Raw genomic sequence first — 22,631 nt, 5'->3', positions numbered from 1 at the left:
TTGAGTTCAGTATGCTTGAACTGAGGACTGATACTTTAAGTAGTAATGACTATTGAGACCAGTATGCTTGAACTGAGGATTGATACTTTAAGTAGTAATGACTATTGAGTCCAGTATGCTAAAACTGAGGACTGATACTTTAAGTAGTAATGACTATTGAGTCCAGTATGCTTGAACTGAGGACTGATACTTTAAGTAGTAATGACTATTGAGTCCAGTATGCTTGAACTGAGGACTGATACTTTAAGTAGTAATGACTATTGAGTCCAATATTCTTGAACTGAGGACTGATACTTTAAGTAGTAATGACTATTGAGTCCAGTATGCTTGAACTGAGGACTGATACTTTAAGTAGTAATGACTATTGAGACCAGTATGCTTGAACTGAGGATTGATACTTTAAGTAGTAATGACTATTGAGTCCAGTATGCTTGAACTGAGGACTGATACTTTAAGTTGTAATGACTATTGAGTCCAGTATGCTTGAACTGAGGACTGATACTTTAAGTAGTAATGACTATTGAGACCAGTATGCTTGAACTGAGGATTGATACTTTAAGTAGTAATGACTATTGAGTCCAGTATGCTTGAACTGAGGACTGATACTTTAAATAGTAATGACTATTGAGTCCAGTATGCTTGAACTGAGGACTGATACTTTAAGTAGTAATGACTATTGAGTCCAGTATGCTTGAACTGAGGACTGATACTTTAAGTAGTAATGACTATTGAGTCCAGTATGCTTGAACTCAGGACTGATACTTTAAGTAGTAATGACTATTGAGACCAGTATGCTTGAACTGAGGATTGATACTTTAAGTAGTAATGACTATTGAGTCCAGTATGCTTGAACTGAGGATTGATACTTTAAGTAGTAATGACTATTGAGTTCAGTATGCTTGAACTGAGGACTGATACTTTAAGTAGTAATGACTATTGAGACCAGTATGCTTGAACTGAGGATTGATACTTTAAGTAGTAATGACTATTGAGTCCAGTATGCTTGAACTGAGGACTGATACTTTAAGTAGTAATGACTATTGAGTCCAGTATGCTTGAACTGAGGACTGATACTTTAAGTAGTAATGACTATTGAGTCCAGTATGCTTGAACTGAGGACTGATACTTTAAGTAGTAATGACTATTGAGTCCAATATTCTTGAACTGAGGACTGATACTTTAAGTAGTAATGACTATTGAGTCCAGTATGCTTGAACTGAGGACTGATACTTTAAGTAGTAATGACTATTGAGACCAGTATGCTTGAACTGAGGATTGATACTTTAAGTAGTAATGACTATTGAGTCCAGTATGCTTGAACTGAGGACTGATACTTTAAGTTGTAATGACTATTGAGTCCAGTATGCTTGAACTGAGGACTGATACTTTAAGTAGTAATGACTATTGAGACTAGTATGCTTGAACTGAGGATTGATACTTTAAGTAGTAATGACTATTGAGTCCAGTATGCTTGAACTGAGGACTGATACTTTAAGTAGTAATGACTATTGAGACCAGTATGCTTGAACTGAGGATTGATACTTTAAGTAGTAATGACTATTGAGTCCAGTATGCTTGAACTGAGGACTGATACTTTAAGTAGTAATGACTATTGAGACCAGTATGCTTGAACTGAGGATTGATACTTTAAGTAGTAATGACTATTGAGTCCAGTATGCTTGAACTGAGGACTGATACTTTAAGTAGTAATGACTATTGAGTCCAGTATGCTTGAACTGAGGACTGATACTTTAAGTAGTAATGACTATTGAGTCCAGTATGCTTGAACTGAGGACTGATACTTTAAGTAGTAATGACTATTGAGTCCAGTATGCTTGAACTGAGGACTGATACTTTAAGTAGTAATGACTATTGAGTCCAATATTCTTGAACTGAGGACTGATACTTTAATTAGTAATGACTATTGAGTCCAGTATGCTTGAACTGAGGACTGATACTTTAAGTAGTAATGACTATTGAGCCCAATATTCTTGAACTGAGGACTTATACTGTAAGTAGTAATGACTATTGAGTCCAATATGCTTGAGGTGAGGACTTATTCTCTAATTAGTAATGACTATTGAGTCCAGTATGCTTGAAATTAGGACTTATACTCTAAGCCAGTGGTTCCCAAACTGGGGGTAATTTAATAATTTATCGGGGGTAATGGAGGGGTGACAGAAAAAAAGTTAAAATTCTGAAAATCAAGAAAACATTGAGGTAGCTGGTATTAGGATTAATGTTAACTTAGTCTTAGTATGTAAAGTTGTAAATTAAACCTATTTTAAGTATGTAATAAAGTTAAACCAAATAACAATAAACATCAAAAACTAATATACAGTAGTAGAAAAGAAACAATATGTATCTAAGTGTGTGGTAACCTAAAAGTATTTTGACAAGCATGCTTCAGAACACAAGACACTCAGTAACCCTGATGACTCATCGACGTGTCCAGTACGCGTCACTCATTGCCTGAGGTTGCCTCTATTTCACGCTGTCAGTTTCTATGTGAGCATCAGCCGAGGTAGACAAAACCTGGTATGTATGTGTACTGCCCTGTGCAGTATAGTTAGTATTTACCTACTATTACATCATTCCTATGCTGAATAAGCTCTTGTAATGCTATCTAGAATGCCATGAAAAAATAAATAATAAGTTCACATTGTTCACACTTTTTTATGCAGTTTTTCTTTTTCTGCAGATTAAACAATAAAATGTCTAAAAAGCGCACCTACTCTGACGCCTTTCTTCGCTATGGCTTCGTGAATTTACCTTCTGGTGGAGAGGATCGGCCACAATGTGTAGTATGTCACAAAGTGTTGACAAATGAAAGCCTCAAGCCATCAAAACTCTCAGCTCACCTCCAGAAGTGCCATCCAAATCTTCAAAATGAGGATCAGGCTTATTTTCAGCGCCGGGCTGTAGCACTGAAGAATATCCAGTTCGGTTCATCTGGAATTCAAGCCCAAAAGCTTCAAGCTGCGGTCGAAGCATCTTACTTTGTTGCATATAAAGTTGCCGAACAACAAAAATGCCACATCGTTGCAGAGAATCTGATTATGCCTTGTGCATACGAGATGGTAAGTAAGGTATGTGGGGAGGATCAAGCGAAGAAACAGAGTGTCATATCTCTATCAAACAACACAATTCGCCGACGAGTCGATGACATAGCATCAGATATTCTGTCCCAAGTTACAACAGAGATCAAGGAAAGCTCATATAGCAAATTCTCCTTGCAATTTGATGAATCGTGTGACGTAGCCAGTTGTGCTGTTCTCCTTGGGTTCGTTCGTTACGTCCACTAGGACAAGATCAAAGAAGAGTTCCTATTATGCGAAGATCTGCTGACAATCACGAAGGGAGAAGATATCTTCAATATCATCAACAGTTTCTTTACCACGAATAGATTGGATTGGAACAGCGTTCAACAGGTAGGGAGAGATGTTTATATAAAGTCTAGATTAGTATAAATACAATGAATTACATGGCATATAGTCATATAGTTTTATTTATTGTACAAGTAGCTGTAGTGTAGCTAATATTTTATACATAATTCACAAAAAAAGTATCGTGCCTGTCGTACTGAAATACTAAAGTACCAAAATAAATTAAATTAAATTAAAACCATATAATTATAACGCAAAAGATAAGTAAGAATGACTAACTGACGCAATCTAAAATAGTTTTTCTTTTTTAATCTGGATCTCCGTCGATGGAGCACCGTCGATGATGGGTCGTAATCGTGGATTACGGGGCCTCATACAAGCTGTGAATCCAGAAATTTTTGTAGATCATTGCATCATTCATCGGTACTCTCTTGGATCAAAAAGCCTGCCTGGTAATCTGAAATTAGTGTGTGAAGATGTGTTGAAAATCGTCAATTTCATTAAGTCCAGGGATGTGAATTCGCGCATATTCAGGGAGCTGTGCAAGGAAATGGGAGAGCAGTATCAAGTTCTGCTCTACCACACCGATGTTCGCTGGTTGTCACGAGGCAAGGTTGTACGTCGAGTCATTGAGCTCCGAACGGCTCTTCAGGAATTTCTGAAACAAGAAGAATCTCCTTTTGCTACCAAGTTCACTGATAAGGAGTGGCTTGCTCGACTTTGTTACTTGGCTGACATATTTGCGGAGCTGAACAGTGATAATCTGCAACTCCAGGGCCAAAACACGACTGTCATTGATGCCCATCACACTGTGACTGCATTTCTGGGAAAACTGAGACTCTGGATTCGACGCTTGGAGAAAGGAGTGATCGCTCAGTTTCCCACCCTAGACCAGTTTGTTGAGGAGAATATTTATGATACTGGATCACTTTTACAGACCATCAACAAAGAGATGAGCGACCATTTGAAAGGGCTTGAAACAAGCATGCAGCACTACTTTCCAGAGAGTGACCTAAAAACAGCCAGTCTTCAGTGGATCATTCAACCCTTTTCTGTACCTGATGAGGCCATTCATGATGATGATTTCCCTGCAAAGGAGGAGTGGATCACAATGCGAGCAAATGAAGCCTTGAAAGTCAAATTCCAAAACCAAAATGCAGATTCCTTTTGGATTTCACAACTAGCTGACTCGCCAACTCTGTCCAAGAGAGCCTTGAAGTTGTTGGTATCATTCTCAACAACGTATCTGTGCGAGAAGGGGTTCTCAACCGTGCTGGGGATGAAAACAAAAAAGAGGACTCGCTTGAATGTTGCAAACGATGCCAGGCTGGCACTTTCAACCACAAAGCCAAGAATTCCTAAACTAGCTTCAAGTATGCAACTCCATCCATCCCACTGATGTTCTTGACATCTTTGGCAATATTCATTAGAAATGCACAATGATCAAATACAATAATTAAAAGTGTAATTCAGTGTAAATAAATTATATAAATAAATTGTAAATAAATAAAGTGTAATAAATAAAGTGGAATATATCTCTAGTTTAATTTAGCCATATATATCAATGTTGAAAACATTTTGTGAAAGGGGTAACATGCTTAATGTGGCATGTTAAATTGGGTAACAAGCTGAAAAAGTTTGGGAACCACTGCTCTAAGTAGTAATGATTCCAATGTGCTTGGCTAAGTTATGAGGTAATCTCCGTAGCTTAAGGATACCTTATCTTCCACAAGTCACCTCACACAGAAAGTTTTCTGTAAGTAGGATCTGTAAACCCACTCAACCCCAGGAATAGCTTCACCATTCTTCTGCCAGTGGTTTCCTTCTGAACGTAATGGCAGAATGCTTAACCCTTCTTGGCTCTCGTGCGATCATTCTGATGCTTGTAAAGGTATGTTGTGAACAACAATGTATCGTGTTCAAAATAAACTGCATTGGAGAGCATAAAAATATTTCAGATTGGCCATATCATATCTAAGAGGTTTAGCTATCCCAATAGCATATCTGCTTTACGTTTAAAACGTGATGCTAAGTTGTATCATCTCAGATCTCAGGTTGTGCTGAAAACGTTGAAATGAATTAAGGTAACAACATCACACTTTGTTCAAGACACTAATAGCAATCCTCTACATTTATTGTTAATATATGTGTAGGAATTAGGCCTTGTTTACCTGACCCTGACCTCTTTATCTTACATACTGTTGACAATTCCTCTGAATCCCCAGTGGTGAATTATAAGAACAGGTAATGTTCACTTAAGTTTGACTGTTTTCCATTTAGATCAATAAATTGTTAAACTAGAATAAGAATTATGAAACTAGGTTATAACCAGTTATAAAACAGTTCCAATCGATAAGCAACCTGATTAAAACATTAGTGTGGAACTTCTAAGGTGTGGAAAAGTTTTAGAAACTTGAGTTACAACAATATTTTTTATTCGTCATTCCACGTGTAAGTGCATATTAAATAGTTACACATCCAAGACAACTATACTTTTATCAAGTTTTCAAACACTCACATATCCTAGGTTTCATGAGCGTGTACTCAATCCAGTTCCTAGGTGAATGGGTTACTATATATTAGAAATTTAGAAGATTAATAAAACTATTCGATGTAAAGTCTGACATAGAACTGTACTAGGAACCGACATGTTTGGTAAAAAAGCAAATAATTTACAAGTTGATGGTCCAGCAACTACGTAATATATTCGAACTTGTTGGAAGAGACATTTCGAATGACTAGGACAGCAACTGAAATGTGAAAGAGCAGAAAAGGAGAAAAAAAAAAAATCCAGTTCTAACAATGAGCAGTTGGAAAATAAGTTAACAGTAGTTAAGAAAATTTCCTACATGGTTACTGAGAAAACGTGAAATAGTTGTTACTAGTGTAAGGATGATCATGTTTGCTAATTTTAAGGTTAAAAAAAAGTACTAAATATCGTATTTTTACATACAAAGAAAAGCAGAATTCGTGTGTAAGAAATGGGTACATTATGCATTGGAGAGAGAGCAACTCGTTCTTGAAAAACTTGTGGTTAGGTGTATCTCAATGCTAAGAATACTGTAAGGCAATGACTAGTCCCTGTCCACGGGGACACGAGATCCACAAGATCGGACTTGTCCTATTTCTCAGAGCTTCTAGAAATCTGGCATAGACAGCAGGATGGAACAAAAAAGTTTTCCTCTGATGTTCCTTGTCCGTCAGCATCAAGAGACAAAAGTTTTTTTTTGATGTACTTCTGCATGCAGCGACTGGTGTAGCCAAGAGGTAAACTGACTTGACTTGAACAACTTTCATCAGGAGAGCTGAAAAACCAAAACCAATAGAACCGTTAAACGAAACTCTCCATACTGTCATATGCAGTAACTTTATAGTAGAATCTACAGTTAGAAGTTTGAGATAGTTACGGTCACGACTTAACGAGAATATTGTGACTATCATCAGTCACCGATTTGTGGTTTGTGGTATTCCCAGAGTAAATTGATTTTCGTAAAGGATATTAAAATAGGTTCACTTAAATACGGTAGCATGGGCAAAATAGGTCAGGAAGCAATAATGGTTTTAATAAAACTGACCAAGTTTAAGCTAAGAAATAAAGGGGATGTCACAATGTCTGAGACGAGGTGAAAACAATTTTTGTTTAGTTCCAAAAACAAAAACACAGTGTGCATATTTATGTTGGACACTAGATGGTTTCCTTTCACTGGACTCGTGAATATATTAAATAATTTCTTTCCCTCGAGGCGTCTTTCCGTTAACCAATTCACTTGAAATATCATGTAGACTATTTAAATCTAACGTTTCTCACTTAATGGGAAAAGTCAGATTTACCCATAGCGACTAGCGCTACTCACGGGATGGCCATTTTCATTTAATGCAGAGAAGGCCGTAACCTCGAGATTTTATCTGATCTACCACTGACATTACTGTTATCTACATTTTTGTACAACGTGTAGTATTACAACATGCCACTAGGGGCAGTACAGGCATTATCTCCAGAGAATAACAAAGGAATAAAGACTAGTAGAACCAAGTCAACTTAGCAGATTTTAGACGACGTGTTAAGTGTAAAACTTCATAAATTCAGAATAAATGGAAATTTTAAAACATCTACATTGAATAACAAAGTTAAAAATGTATTGAATGACCGCATAACACAAATTCACAAATTATATTTTCATGATCATCCTGGGAACCACATGGTTACCTTAAATAAAACCTTAATAATAGTATTATATCACTACAAAAGTTGCAACCCTATGATCTATATTGTCATCTAGTGCTATAATTTCAGGATACTAACTATTTTATCGCCTATAATTCATATCCACATAATAGATATTTTTATTGCTCATAGTCACGACTTTAGGAAGGAAGATATACTATAAATTAGCTACGTCACAATCAGTCAGAATCAGTTAAGTTGATCGTTTTCACTTGCACATGTGCATTGTATTCTTATCATACCTACATTTAAAAATATTATTAATATGCTAATAATATGTCTTCAATGCTGGCAGTCACAATTACAGTAATTATTGTATCTTCGTGTTACTTAGCATTGCGATCCACAATCACAGTTATATATCATCTCTAGTCACAATTAAACAACAAAAAAAAACCTTCGTAGTTAGGGATGTGCAATATGTTTTTGGTGTACCATCAGGTGTTTTTACTGTATTCTTACATCATACGTTTTTATAGTGGTCTTTTTTTTTTACCGAAATTAAGAAATCAGAACAATTATCAATGACCATTGAACAGATTATTTGGTTTGGTTTGTTTGGAATTTCGCGCAAAGCTACACGAGGGTTATTTGCGCTGAACAGAAGAACATTCGATCCCGGGTCTCGGCGCCATATAAAGGCCCGGCATGGCCAAGTGTGTTAAGGAGTGCGACTCATAATCTGAGGGTCGCGGGTTCGAATCCCCGTCGCGCCAAACGTGCTCGCCCTTTCAGCCGTGGTGGCGTTATAATGTTACGGTCAGTCCCACTATTCGTTGGTAAAAGAGTAGCCCAAGAGTTGGCGGTGGGTGGTTATGACTAGCTGCCTTCCCTCTAGTCTTACACTGCTAAATTAGGGACTATCACAGATAACCCTCGAGTAGCTTTGTGCGAATTTCAAAACAAACAAACAAACAGAAGAACATGAACTTTTAAGAAATAACTATTAAGTACGTGCTGTGAAGTTTGCTTGACTCAAGTATAAGTTTTGTACTTGTTTAAAACTTCAAGATATTTCGATACGTGTTTTAAGGAAATCTAGGCTGGTGATATGTATTACAATAATTAATATTGTCTTCTTCAGTTGACGTGTAATTGCTAGTTCGCCAGTTTTTTCCTCAACGATGAATAGAGTTAATTCAAGTAAAAAAAAAGCAAAAAACAACTAAATTTTGTTTGTTTTTTTGAATTTTGCGCAACGCTACACGAGGGCTATCTGCGCTAGCCGTCCCTAATTTAGTAGTGTAAGACTAGAGGGAAGGCAGCTAGTCATCACCACCCACCGCCAACGTTTGGGCTACTCTTTTACCAACGAATAGTGGGATTGACCGTAACATTATAACGCCCCCATGGCTGAAAGGGCGAACATGTTTAGTGCGATGGGGATTCGAACCTGCTACCCTCAGATTATGAGTCGAACGCTTTAACCCACCTGGCCATGCCGGGGTCCACTAAATTTTAAAATGAAGTAAATTATATTGTGTTATTAATCGTAACTTTAGTCCTGATTGGTTAGCGACTAGTATAAAATTATTGAAAATAACACCTCACCAACTTAATGTAGTTCACACCATAGCAGTTATTGTTCATGTAATTTGGGTATTTTGCTCCAAAACCTGGACAGATATGCTATATGATATGCTGCGATTGTCCATTGATTATTTTTTTCACTGGCTATAAATACGTAATATATGTGATTTCGCTGTGAGCGCCTTCATTTGTACTTGACGCTTGTTGAACGCCTGTTTACACGAAACTTCAGACATAAAACCACCTGACTCAGTAAATAATATTTTGGTGGAAAAAGAAAGCAATGCAGCAGTAAACTATTGAAAAACATGTAACATTCAACTGAATGCATGTGCACACGTATAATATAGTACTTATTCTCATAAATGGACATAAAAAACCTAAGAAACAAGATAATTAAAAGTGTTGATATAAAATAGGAATCGTCATAAAAGTACATGAACAAATCGAATAAAAAACTGAAAACCTCCAACTAGAGACTCTTAAAAACTCCAAGTCTGTTCCCTTTGTTGCAGTTTCGCTGCATTATACATAGATGGACAATGAAAATATGATTAATCCATTTATGCAAGTCATTAATTGGACAACAAGGTTTACTTTTTTAAAGTTCCTAACTGTAGGCTTGAAAATGTAATTTTTAAATTTGATTTAATTTGTCTTTGTATCTTCTGATGATCCATATTCGCTTTTTAAAATTAACAGCTTTTGTGTTTCTACAATTTACTGAATCTCTTGTCCTCAGTTCATCCTGATGATTTGTGGTATTAACGAAAGGCTTTCGGCACTGATATAGCAGATGTAGTGTGTTTGACATATTGTTATACATTGTTCTTTACTTTTACTTATACAATCTTCAAATATAAGTTCTTATTGGGTTACACAACCTGGCCAGCTGTTCCAAGTATGACTTTATTTTTCACTTTAGAGATATAAGTAACTTATAAATAAAAATATTGCAGCCAGTGAGATAGACTTTAAATCATAACTTATTTTAGTTTCTAAAGTTTCAATAGACTGGTTGTCAATAACATTAAGAATCACCGATAATGTGTTTTTAGACAAAAGTATTCACTCCTTGTGTTAAATGGACGGGTTATCAATAAGATTAAGAATCACCAATAATGTGTTTTTAGACAAAAGTATTCACTCCTTGTGTTAAATAGACGGGTTATCAATAAGATTAAGAATCACCAATAATGTGTTTTTAGACAAAACTATTCACTCCTTGTGTTAAATGGACGGGTTATCAATAAAATTAAGAATCACCAATAATGTGTTTTTAGACAAAAGTATTCATTCCTTGTGTTAAATGGACGGGCTATCAATAACATTAAGAATCACCGATAATGTGTTTTTAGACAAAAGTATTCACTTGTGTTAAATTGACGGGCTATCAATAACATTAAGAATCACCAATAATGTGTTTTTAGACAAAAGTATTCACTCCTTGTGTTAAATGGACGGGCTATCAATAACATTAAAAATCACCAATAATGTGTTTTTAGACAAAAGTATTCACTCCTTGTGTTAAATGGACGGGTTATCAATAAGATTAAGAATCACCAATAATGTGTTTTTAGACAAAAGTATTCACTCCTTGTGTTAAATGGACGGGCTATCAATAACATTAAGAATCACCGATAATGTGTTTTTATACAAATGTATCACTCCTTGTGTTAAATGGACGGGCTATCAGTAAGATTAAGAATCACCGATAATGTGTTTTTATACAAAAGTATTCACTTGTGTTAAATGGACGGGCTATCAATAAGATTAAGAATCACCAATAATGTGTTTTTAGACAAAAGTATTCACTCCTTGTGTTAAATGGACGGGCTATCAATAACATTAAGAATCACCGATAATGTGATTTTAGACAAAAGTATTCACTCCTTGTGTTAAATGGACGGGCTATCAATAAGATTAAGAATCACCGATAATGTGTTTTTAGACAAAAGTATTCACTCCTTGTGTTAAATGGACGGGCTATCAATAACATTAAGAATCACCGATAATGTGTTTTTAGACAAAAGTATTCACTTGTGTTAAATTGACGGGCTATCAATAACATTAAGAATCACCAATAATGTGTTTTTAGACAAAAGTATTCACTCCTTGTGTTAAATGGACGGGCTATCAATAACATAAAGAATCACCGATAATGTGTTTTTAGACAAAAGTATTCACTCCTTGTGTTAAATGGACGGGCTATCAATAACATTAAGAATCACCGATAATGTGTTTTTAGACAAAAGTATTCACTCCTTGTGTTAAATGGACGGGCTATCAATAACATTAAGAATCACCGATAATGTGTTTTTAAACAAAAGTATTCACTCCTTGTGTTAAATGGACGGGCTATCAATAACATTAAGAATCACCGATAATGTGTTTTTAAACAAAAGTATTCACTCCTTGTGTTAAATGGACGGGCTATCAATAATATTAAGAATCACCGATAATGTGTTTTTATACAAATGTATCACTCCTTGTGTTAAATTGACGGGCTATCAATAACATTAAGAATCACCGATAATGTGTTTTTAAACAAAAGTATTCACTCCTTGTGTTAAATGGACGGGCTATCAATAATATTAAGAATCACCGATAATGTGTTTTTATACAAATGTATCACTCCTTGTGTTAAATTGACGGGCTATCAATAACATTAAGAATCACCAATAATGTGTTTTTATACAAATGTATCACTCCTTGTGTTAAATTGACGGGCTATCAATAACATTAAGAATCACCAATAATGTGTTTTTAGACAAAAGTATTCACTCCTTGTGTTAAATGGACGGGCTATCAATAACATTAAGAATCACCGATAATGTGTTTTTAGACAAAAGTATTCACTCCTTGTGTTAAATGGACGGGCTATCAATAACATTAAGAATCACCGATAATGTGTTTTTAAACAAAAGTATTCACTCCTTGTGTTAAATGGACGGGCTATCAATAATATTAAGAATCACCGATAATGTGTTTTTATACAAATGTATCACTCCTTGTGTTAAATTGACGGGCTATCAATAACATTAAGAATCACCGATAATGTGTTTTTAAACAAAAGTATTCACTCCTTGTGTTAAATGGACGGGCTATCAATAATATTAAGAATCACCGATAATGTGTTTTTATACAAATGTATCACTCCTTGTGTTAAATTGACGGGCTATCAATAACATTAAGAATCACCAATAATGTGTTTTTAGACAAAAGTATTCACTCCTTGTGTTAAATGGACGGGCTATCAATAACATTAAGAATCACCGATAATGTGTTTTTAGACAAAAGTATTCACTCCTTGTGTTAAATGGACGAGCTATCAATAACATTAAGAATCACCGATAATGTGTTTTTAAACAAAAGTATTCACTCCTTGTGTTAAATGGACGGGCTATCAATAATATTAAGAATCACCGATAATGTGTTTTTATACAAATGTATCACTCCTTGTGTTAAATTGACGGGCTATCAATAACATTAAGAATCACCGATAATGTGTTTTTAAACAAAAGTATTCACTCCTTGTGTTAAATGGACGGGCTATCAATAATATTAAGAATCACCGATAATGTGTTTTTTATACAAATGTATCACTCCTTGTGTTAAATTGACGGGCTATCAATAACATTAAGAATCACCAATAATGTGTTTTATACAAATGTATCACTCCTTGTGTTAAATTGACGGGCTATCAATAACATTAAGAATCACCAATAATGTGTTTTTAGACAAAAGTATTCACTCCTTGTGTTAAATGGACGGGCTATCAATAACATTAAGAATCACCGATAATGTGTTTTTAGACAAAAGTATTCACTCCTTGTGTTAAATGGACGGGCTATCAATAACATTAAGAATCACCGATAATGTGTTTTAAACAAAAGTATTCACTCCTTGTGTTAAATGGACGGGCTATCAATAATATTAAGAATCACCGATAATGTGTTTTTATACAAATGTATCACTCCTTGTGTTAAATTGACGGGCTATCAATAACATTAAGAATCACCGATAATGTGTTTTTAAACAAAAGTATTCACTCCTTGTGTTAAATGGACGGGCTATCAATAATATTAAGAATCACCGATAATGTGTTTTTATACAAATGTATCACTCCTTGTGTTAAATTGACGGGCTATCAATAACATTAAGAATCACCAATAATGTGTTTTTAGACAAAAGTATTCACTCCTTGTGTTAAATGGACGGGCTATCAATAACATTAAAAATCACCAATAATGTGTTTTTAGACAAAAGTATTCACTCCTTGTGTTAAATGGACGGGTTATCAATAAGATTAAGAATCACCAATAATGTGTTTTTAGACAAAAGTATTCACTCCTTGTGTTAAATGGACGGGCTATCAATAACATAAAGAATCACCGATAATGTGTTTTTAGACAAAAGTATTCACTCCTTGTGTTAAATGGACGGGCTATCAATAACATTAAGAATCACCGATAATGTGTTTTTTAGACAAAAGTATTCACTCCTTGTGTTAAATGGACGGGCTATCAATAACATTAAGAATCACCGATAATGTGTTTTTAAACAAAAGTATTCACTCCTTGTGTTAAATGGACGGGCTATCAATAATATTAAGAATCACCGATAATGTGTTTTTATACAAATGTATCACTCCTTGTGTTAAATTGACGGGCTATCAATAACATTAAGAATCACCGATAATGTGTTTTTAAACAAAAGTATTCACTCCTTGTGTTAAATGGACGGGCTATCAATAATATTAAGAATCACCGATAATGTGTTTTTATACAAATGTATCACTCCTTGTGTTAAATTGACGGGCTATCAATAACATTAAGAATCACCAATAATGTGTGTTTTATACAAATGTATCACTCCTTGTGTTAAATTGACGGGCTATCAATAACATTAAGAATCACCAATAATGTGTTTTAGACAAAAGTATTCACTCCTTGTGTTAAATGGACGGGCTATCAATAACATTAAGAATCACCGATAATGTGTTTTTAGACAAAAGTATTCACTCCTTGTGTTAAATGGACGGGCTATCAATAACATTAAGAATCACCGATAATGTGTTTTTTAAACAAAAGTATTCACTCCTTGTGTTAAATGGACGGGCTATCAATAATATTAAGAATCACCGATAATGTGTTTTTATACAAATGTATCACTCCTTGTGTTAAATGACGGGCTATCAATAACATTAAGAATCACCGATAATGTGTTTTTAAACAAAAGTATTCACTCCTTGTGTTAAATGGACGGGCTATCAATAATATTAAGAATCACCGATAATGTGTTTTTATACAAATGTATCACTCCTTGTGTTAAATTGACGGGCTATCAATAACATTAAGAATCACCAATAATGTGTTTTTAGACAAAAGTATTCACTCCTTGTGTTAAATGGACGGGCTATCAATAACATTAAAAATCACCAATAATGTGTTTTTAGACAAAAGTATTCACTCCTTGTGTTAAATGGACGGGTTATCAATAAGATTAAGAATCACCAATAATGTGTTTTTAGACAAAAGTATTCACTCCTTGTGTTAAATGGACGGGCTATCAATAACATAAAGAATCACCAATAATGTGTTTTTATACAAATGTATCACTCCTTGTGTTAAATTGACGGGCTATCAATAACATTAAGAATCACCAATAATGTGTTTTTAGACAAAAGTATTCACTCCTTGTGTTAAATGGACGGGCTATCAATAACATTAAGAATCACCGATAATGTGTTTTTAGACAAAAGTATTCACTCCTTGTGTTAAATGGACGGGCTATCAATAACATTAAGAATCACCGATAATGTGTTTTTAAACAAAAGTATTCACTCCTTGTGTTAAATGGACGGGCTATCAATAATATTAAGAATCACCGATAATGTGTTTTTATACAAATGTATCACTCCTTGTGTTAAATTGACGGGCTATCAATAACATTAAGAATCACCGATAATGTGTTTTAAACAAAAGTATTCACTCCTTGTGTTAAATGGACGGGCTATCAATAATATTAAGAATCACCGATAATGTGTTTTTATACAAATGTATCACTCCTTGTGTTAAATTGACGGGCTATCAATAACATTAAGAATCACCAATAATGTGTTTTTAGACAAAAGTATTCACTCCTTGTGTTAAATGGACGGGCTATCAATAACATTAAAAATCACCAATAATGTGTTTTTAGACAAAAGTATTCACTCCTTGTGTTAAATGGACGGGTTATCAATAAGATTAAGAATCACCAATAATGTGTTTTTTAGACAAAAGTATTCACTCCTTGTGTTAAATGGACGGGCTATCAATAACATAAAGAATCACCGATAATGTGTTTTTAGACAAAAGTATTCACTCCTTGTGTTAAATGGACGGGCTATCAATAACATTAAGAATCACCGATAATGTGTTTTAGACAAAAGTATTCACTCCTTGTGTTAAATGGACGGGTTATCAATAAGATTAAGAATCACCAATAATGTGTTTTAGACAAAAGTATTCACTCCTTGTGTTAAATGGACGGGCTATCAATAACATAAAGAATCACCGATAATGTGTTTTAGACAAAAGTATTCATTCCTTGTGTTAAATGGACGGGCTATCAATAACATTAAGAATCACCGATAATGTGTTTTCAAACAAAAGTATTCACTCCTTGTGTTAAATGGACGGGCTATCAATAACATTAAGAATCACCGATAATGTGTTTTTATACAAATGTATCACTCCTTGTGTTAAATGGACGGGCTATCAGTAAGATTAAGAATCACCGATAATGTGTTTTTATACAAAAGTATTCACTTGTGTTAAATGGACGGGCTATCAATAAGATTAAGAATCACCAATAATGTGTTTTTAGACAAAAGTATTCACTCCTTGTGTTAAGTGAACGGGCTATCAATAAGATTAAGAATCACCGATAATGTGTTTTTAGACAAAAGTATTCACTCCTTGTGTTAAATAGACGGGCTATCAATAACATTAAGAATCACCGATAATGTGTTTTTATACAAATGTATCACTCCTTGTGTTAAATGGACGGGCTATCAGTAAGATTAAGAATCACCGATAATGTGTTTTTATACAAAAGTATTCACTTGTGTTAAATGGACGGGCTATCAATAAGATTAAGAATCACCAATAATGTGTTTTTAGACAAAAGTATTCACTCCTTGTGTTAAATGGACGGGCTATCAATAACATTAAGAATCACCGATAATGTGTTTTTAGACAAAAGTATTCACTCCTTGTGTTAAATAGACGGGCTATCAATAAGATTAAGAATCACCGATAATGTGATTTTAGACAAAAGTATTCACTCCTTGTGTTAAATGGACGGGCTATCAATAAGATTAAGAATCACCGATAATGTGTTTTTAGACAAAAGTATCACTCCTTGTGTTAAATGGACGGGCTATCAATAAGATTAAGAATCACCGATAATGTGTTTTTAGACAAAAGTATTCACTCCTTGTGTTAAATAGACGGGCTATCAATAATATTAAGAATCACCGATAATGTGTTTTTATACAAATGTATCACTCCTTGTGTTAAATTGACGGGCTATCAATAACATTAAGAATCACCGATAATGTGTTTTTAAACAAAAGTATTCACTCCTTGTGTTAAATGGACGGGCTATCAATAATATTAAGAATCACCGATAATGTGTTTTTATACAAATGTATCACTCCTTGTGTTAAATTGACGGGCTATCAATAACATTAAGAATCACCAATAATGTGTTTTTATACAAATGTATCACTCCTTGTGTTAAATTGACGGGCTATCAATAACATTAAGAATCACCAACAATGTGTTTTTAGACAAAAGTATTCACTCCTTGTGTTAAATAGACGGGCTATCAATAAGATTAAGAATCACCGATAATGTGTTTTTAGACAAAAGTATTCGCTCCTTGTGTTAAATGGACGGGCTATCAATAAGATTAAGAATCACCGATAATGTGTTTTTAGACAAAAGTATCACTCTTTGTGTTAAATGGACGGGCTATCAATAAGATTAAGAATCGTCAATTAAGAAAATGTAAAAAAAAAAAAGATATATTGGATTTAAAAACTTTTTTTGTTCCCAAACGACTTACCTACAAATGTCAACCCTAATGACTTGCCTCAGTCGAGGGTCACGTTCTGCTACATTCACAATATATTTCCATTCGGACTTGTCGCTGAGAGCTGCTTTAGGTGAGATGAACGTAGATCTGATTGCACAGGCGGGTTCTTCATCTTCTGCTCTTCGTACAAGGCTTCTGTAAAAAAAAAAAAAGAACCATTATAATAAAGGTGAAATACATAAGAGATGCGTCCTTCTCCCAGTGACACAGCGGTATGCTTGCGGACTTATAACGCTAAAATCCAAGTTTCGATACTCGTGTTGGGCAGAAAATAAATGTCCATTGTGCAGCTTTGTGCTGAACTACAAACAAGTTCATATAAGAAATGCTGTCTCACAGGAATGTTTAAAATTGAAGTGAAGACAGAACAACTTTGAAGAAAAGCAAGCACAGATATTACTTGTCTAGAATACTGGAAACATCACTTCCACCAATCACTGTTTAAGACGTAAATAATAAACGAGTAATTGTTCCTCTTATAATCTGTAGAAGAACCTTCTCTAATGTACTTTGCACTAACAATCCTAGCTTACTTTTTGTCTTTGTTTTGTCTGTGATTAATTTAATAAAACAAAGACACAGTCTACCGTTAACATTCTCTACAACTACTGCAACTTCATAACGGTTGAACACTACATTGTTAAAGTTATTAGCCCTACTTCTAAGGCATTACTTTGTTTAAGTAACATGATTAATAGTTGGAAGCAAGGAAAAACGGGTTCTAAACTCAGCTTTGAGACTTATTACACACACCTGCTTGAAGGAACTGATATGAAGAGCCTCATTACGATATTACAAGCTAGAAAGCACGCAAAACATGCAGATCCTGGCAAGGGCGGTTGGTTTTTCTTTCAGAACATTCGCTTCATTAAATCTTCGAGCACGTATCCAAAAGCCATAAGGCTTGTTATCTGCCCTTGTTACATGCTTCGTAGCTAACAGAGTACATGGTTAACTGAATAAAATATGGTAGGGATTGTTAGAATACCTGGTTAAGTGTTAAAAGAATACATTATGGTATATTAAAATACCTGGTTAACTGTTAGTAGAATATGGTTCGGATTGTTATAATACCTGCTTAATTGTTAGTAGAACGTTGTTTGGATTGTTAGAATATCTCTTTTTACTTTTAATAACGTACGGTATAGGTTGTTAATGGAATATAAAAGTTTTTAGGATGCCTGGTTGTTAACATAACATGGTCAGAGTTTTAAATACCTGAGTGTTAATATACCACGTTAACTTATTTTATAATGCATGGCCGTTAAAAATATACTGAAGAATAATTAATAATAACATCAGATCAGAGTCAGCTAATAAAACATGGTGAAGGTTATTAGAATGTCTAGGTATCAAAACAATACGTTAAGCGTAGCTAAAACAAATAGGTTTTAATAAAACACGGTAAGGGTTATTAGAGTACTCTGCTATTAATAGAGTTGTTCCTCCCAGTGGCACAGCAATATGTCTGCGGATTTAAAACGGTAGAAGCCGGGTTTCGAAATCGGTAGTGGGCAGAGCACAGAAAGCCCATTGTGCAGCTTTATGTTTAACTACAAAAACCAAAACGCTGTCAATATAACGTAAGAGTTGTTAGAACACTAACCTATTAACAGAACACGGCAACGGTTATCAATATACTAACCTGTTAAGAGAACAAGGCGAGGGTTATTAGAATGCTTTGGTGTTAATAGAACAAGGCGAAGGTTATTAGAATGCTTTGGTGTTAATAAAACAAGGCAAGGGATATTGGAATACTAAGCTATCAAAGGAACATTTTAAGCGTTCTTAAAATAATATGTTACGGGCTGCGTAATTATTTTAATAAGCACAGCAATGGATACGAAATAGAAATTCAACTGTTTGTTGTATTCAATACGATGAACTAATTGAAAAAAGGCATGATAAACATACGTCTCCACATCGGTGAACAGCGCCTAGTAACGGGTTTCGGGTTAATTAACACCTGCTTTATACGTGTGATGAACTAGAAGATGTAATCTTACGACGGGTGCTATGAGTATTAAAACTTTTATTAAAATAGAGAAGGTTATTCTCTACTTCATTTTAATAAAAGTTGTAATATCCATACCAGCCGTCTTTAGAATACATTTTTACTTCAGGTGGGTTTCTCGTCATCACGAAACCCGAACATACTCATTTTTAAAGTGGCCCGGCATGGCCAAGCGTGTTAAGGAGTGGGACTCGTAATCTGAGGGTCGCGGGTTTGCATAGTGGGATTTACCATCACATTATAACGCCCCTACGGCTGAAAGGACGAGCATGTTTGGTGTGACGGAGATTCGAACCCGAGACCTATGGATTACGAGTCGAGTGCCTTAACCACCTGGCCATGCCGGGCCACATTTGGTTTGTGACGGATTAATACTCCAGAAATGGAAGAAGAAGAGAACAAAACCCCATAACTCGTTATGTTTGTGTGAAACTGATTATCCTACGTGCGATCACGGGGGTTCTACCGAACACAATATGAAAACCACTACTCTAAGCCTATGGCTAATGCACAATGGTGGCTGAGCATGGCCAGATGGTAAAGGCCGCGGGTTCGAATCTCCGTCACACCGAACATGCTCACCCTATCAGCCGTGAGGGCGTTATAATGTGACGGTCAATTCCACTATTCGTTGGTAAAAGAGTAGCCCAAGAGTTGACGGTAGGTGGTGATGACTAGCCGCCTTTCACTGCCAAATTAGGGACGGCTAGCACAGGTGGCCCTCGTGTAGCTTACCCGAAAATTCAAAACAAAACAAACAAATATACACAATGCATGCTTCAAAACGAACATGTTGATGGAAAGGCCCATGGAAATTTGGGTCACTCTGTCTAACACACTGTAAGAACACTGGCTGTAACATGCTATTTATTCTGTCTTACGAGTAAGCGAATACATAATGTAAGTAGATTAACATTAATTACTAGCGTAATTTTCTGGTGTGGCACAACCTGCTTCAGGTGTAAGACTAGTCTGTTGCTTGTTCAATTCTTCTATCTCATTAACAAGCGAACACACAAGGTAACAAACAGTAGGTAGTCTGATCTAATCGGTGGCTATTCATCTTTCAAGATATCCCGGGACAACAACCTTTACAGTAAAGTCTGGTGTTTTTAAACAGTGTTTGATTGGAAATATGTTTTATTTCTAGCAATCAGTGTAAAAACTTGTTACAAGAGTTTATAAGTAATAGATGCTAATCTAAAGAAGACAGACATGCAGTATAACTAACTATATACGAAGAATATAAAACAAAAACCAATAACATTATAGGTCAAGGTACGTTTTCTTTGGTGTGCTTCATAGTTTCTTCAAGGTTGTACACAGTGTCAGAGCTGGTTGTAAAGAGAAAGTTCGAGAACTAAAACGAAGTACACCATGAGCTGTAAGATCGTTTATTTCTTCCAATTTTGTCTTGTACAGTTTGGTTAGTACGGCACTATACACGTAAATGGTGGAAGAAATAAACCAAATATAAGATTTTCAATTAATGTTTTTCTTTTCTTCATACACTTTTTAATACTTTTCAGTAGAGCAAGCGATAGCTATAAATTAAGTTTGCGCTCTACTCACGCTTGGGTCCTTGAGTTTTTGGCGTTATCGGCAGCTGCTTATGTTTCTTGCTTCTCAGTGTTATAACGTCACTGGATGTGCAAAAACGTGTACGTTGTTTCTCTGTATTATAACGTGACCAGCAGTTGAGAACAACTACATTATTTCTCTGTGTTATGACATGACCAGTAATGATAAACAACCGCATTATTTATCTGTGTTATAACCCGACCAATAGTGAAGAAAAGCTGCCTTATTTCTCAGAGTTATGATGTGACCAGGTGTAACTAATAAAGTATACAATCGTTCGTAAATTTACGTGCTTTCTACGTCATCTACAAGGCCGACAGTACCGTTAACAGCGAGGTTAACTAAGTGATAACTCAATACATTCTAGTCATTATACATGAGCTTTTAGTTGCTTTGATTTATAGCTTTAAGCGGTTCTAGTCAGTTTCGTATACAGGACTGGATAAATTAAGTTATGAGTTCCTTTTAAGTCCTGATCTATAGCGATAACTTGCCTTTCGTATGAAACCCTTAACTATCAGAATTACATACGCTGATTGCAATAGTATGACACCTGTATCAACTTATATGAAGCAGTGTATCTACAGTGTTGCATTGTACACTTACCTTTCTACAGCATTAGAATTCTGAATCTAACTTCGTGGTTTAAATCTATAGTTGTCTTATATTCTGCGAAACCAAAGTGTAAGGAAAATTGCCGGTTGCAGTACCCTGGAATGAAACATCCGAATCCACTTTTCAACACTTATCCTGTAACTTTACTCATGTTTTACAGATTTACGATAATTATTCAACACGTATAATATCAAAGAAGCCTTAAAGAAAGCATTCCCAAACAAAACGAACTCGCCACTATAATATCGTGTATAAGAAATGTCATGGCTTTTTGGGGGTGACTGGAGGTAACAACTCGTGTTAGTTTTCCTCTGTTCAGAAAGACTATTAAGTAAGAAAAACAAGTAACGAGAGAGTAAAACGAGAAAAAAACTAGAGAAAAGAGAACAAGTAGTTGTTGTAATGTCCAAAACACAACATCTATCCTTACATTCTTTCCATAAGCCATCTGATTCACAAGAACGACAATTTTACAGCGCCCTTTTCAACAGTTCAAAATTTCATAAAAATTCATTGGCATTACTTCACTAGTATCTCTTCGTATACCCATTCTATCTTCCAGCTACTTGAGATAAACCCGATGGTTAAATGGATATGTTGAAAAATAGCTTAAGCAGGCGTGACTTTATAAAGATTGAGGCCATTCTTTATTATGTTACCTACTCTTGCCTGGGACATGTGGAGGGCTTCTGTCAATGATTTTTTTGTTCGTATGTTCTCGCCTGTTAAAAGATGTCGCTCTTTGTTTTCCCATCTGGCATTTTATGATATTCTTCTATGTGGCCATGTGGTTAAGGCACTCGACTCGTAATCCGAGGGTCGCGAGTTCGAATCCCCGTCACACCAAACATGCTCGCCCTTTCATCCATGTGAGCGTTATAATATGACGGTCAATCCCAGTATTTGTTGGTAAAAGAGTAGCCCAAGAGTTGACAGTGGGTGGTTATGACTAGTTGCTTTCCCTCTAGTCTTACGCTGCTAAATAAAGGACAGCTAGCGCAGATAGACCTCGTGTAGCTTTGCGCGAAATTCAAAAACAAACCGAACCACATTCTACCAAGTTCTACAAATGGTTTTAGGGCTAAAAACCTGAAAACGTACAGAATAACTAAAAGCTCAGCAACAACCACGA

The 22,631-nt window shown here is 35.2% G+C and overlaps 2 protein-coding genes across 2 annotated transcripts in view; one reads left to right on the top strand and one right to left on the bottom strand.

Moving 5' to 3' along the window:
* The window catches only part of LOC143247943 (coiled-coil domain-containing protein CG32809-like), a 472,276-nt gene that overhangs the window by 117,579 nt on the left and 332,066 nt on the right, over positions 1-22,631 (top strand). The gene's annotated exons all lie outside the window — the stretch shown is intronic.
* The window catches only part of LOC143246551 (uncharacterized), a gene marked incomplete at its 5' end in the record, with an annotated part of 32,931 nt that continues 15,920 nt past the window's right edge, over positions 5,621-22,631 (bottom strand). Inside the window, 2 exon segments of the mRNA XM_076493447.1 lie at positions 5,621-6,691; positions 17,260-17,424. Of these exon segments, the coding sequence (XP_076349562.1) occupies positions 6,508-6,691; positions 17,260-17,424 (349 nt within the window).

The sequence above is a fragment of the Tachypleus tridentatus genome, chromosome 3 (genome assembly GCF_004210375.1).
Source record: "Tachypleus tridentatus isolate NWPU-2018 chromosome 3, ASM421037v1, whole genome shotgun sequence".
In the NCBI taxonomy this organism is placed as follows: domain Eukaryota; kingdom Metazoa; phylum Arthropoda; class Merostomata; order Xiphosura; family Limulidae; genus Tachypleus; species Tachypleus tridentatus.
The sequence above is the reverse complement of the archived record's forward strand: the minus strand, read 5'-3'. Positions and strand labels throughout refer to the sequence as shown.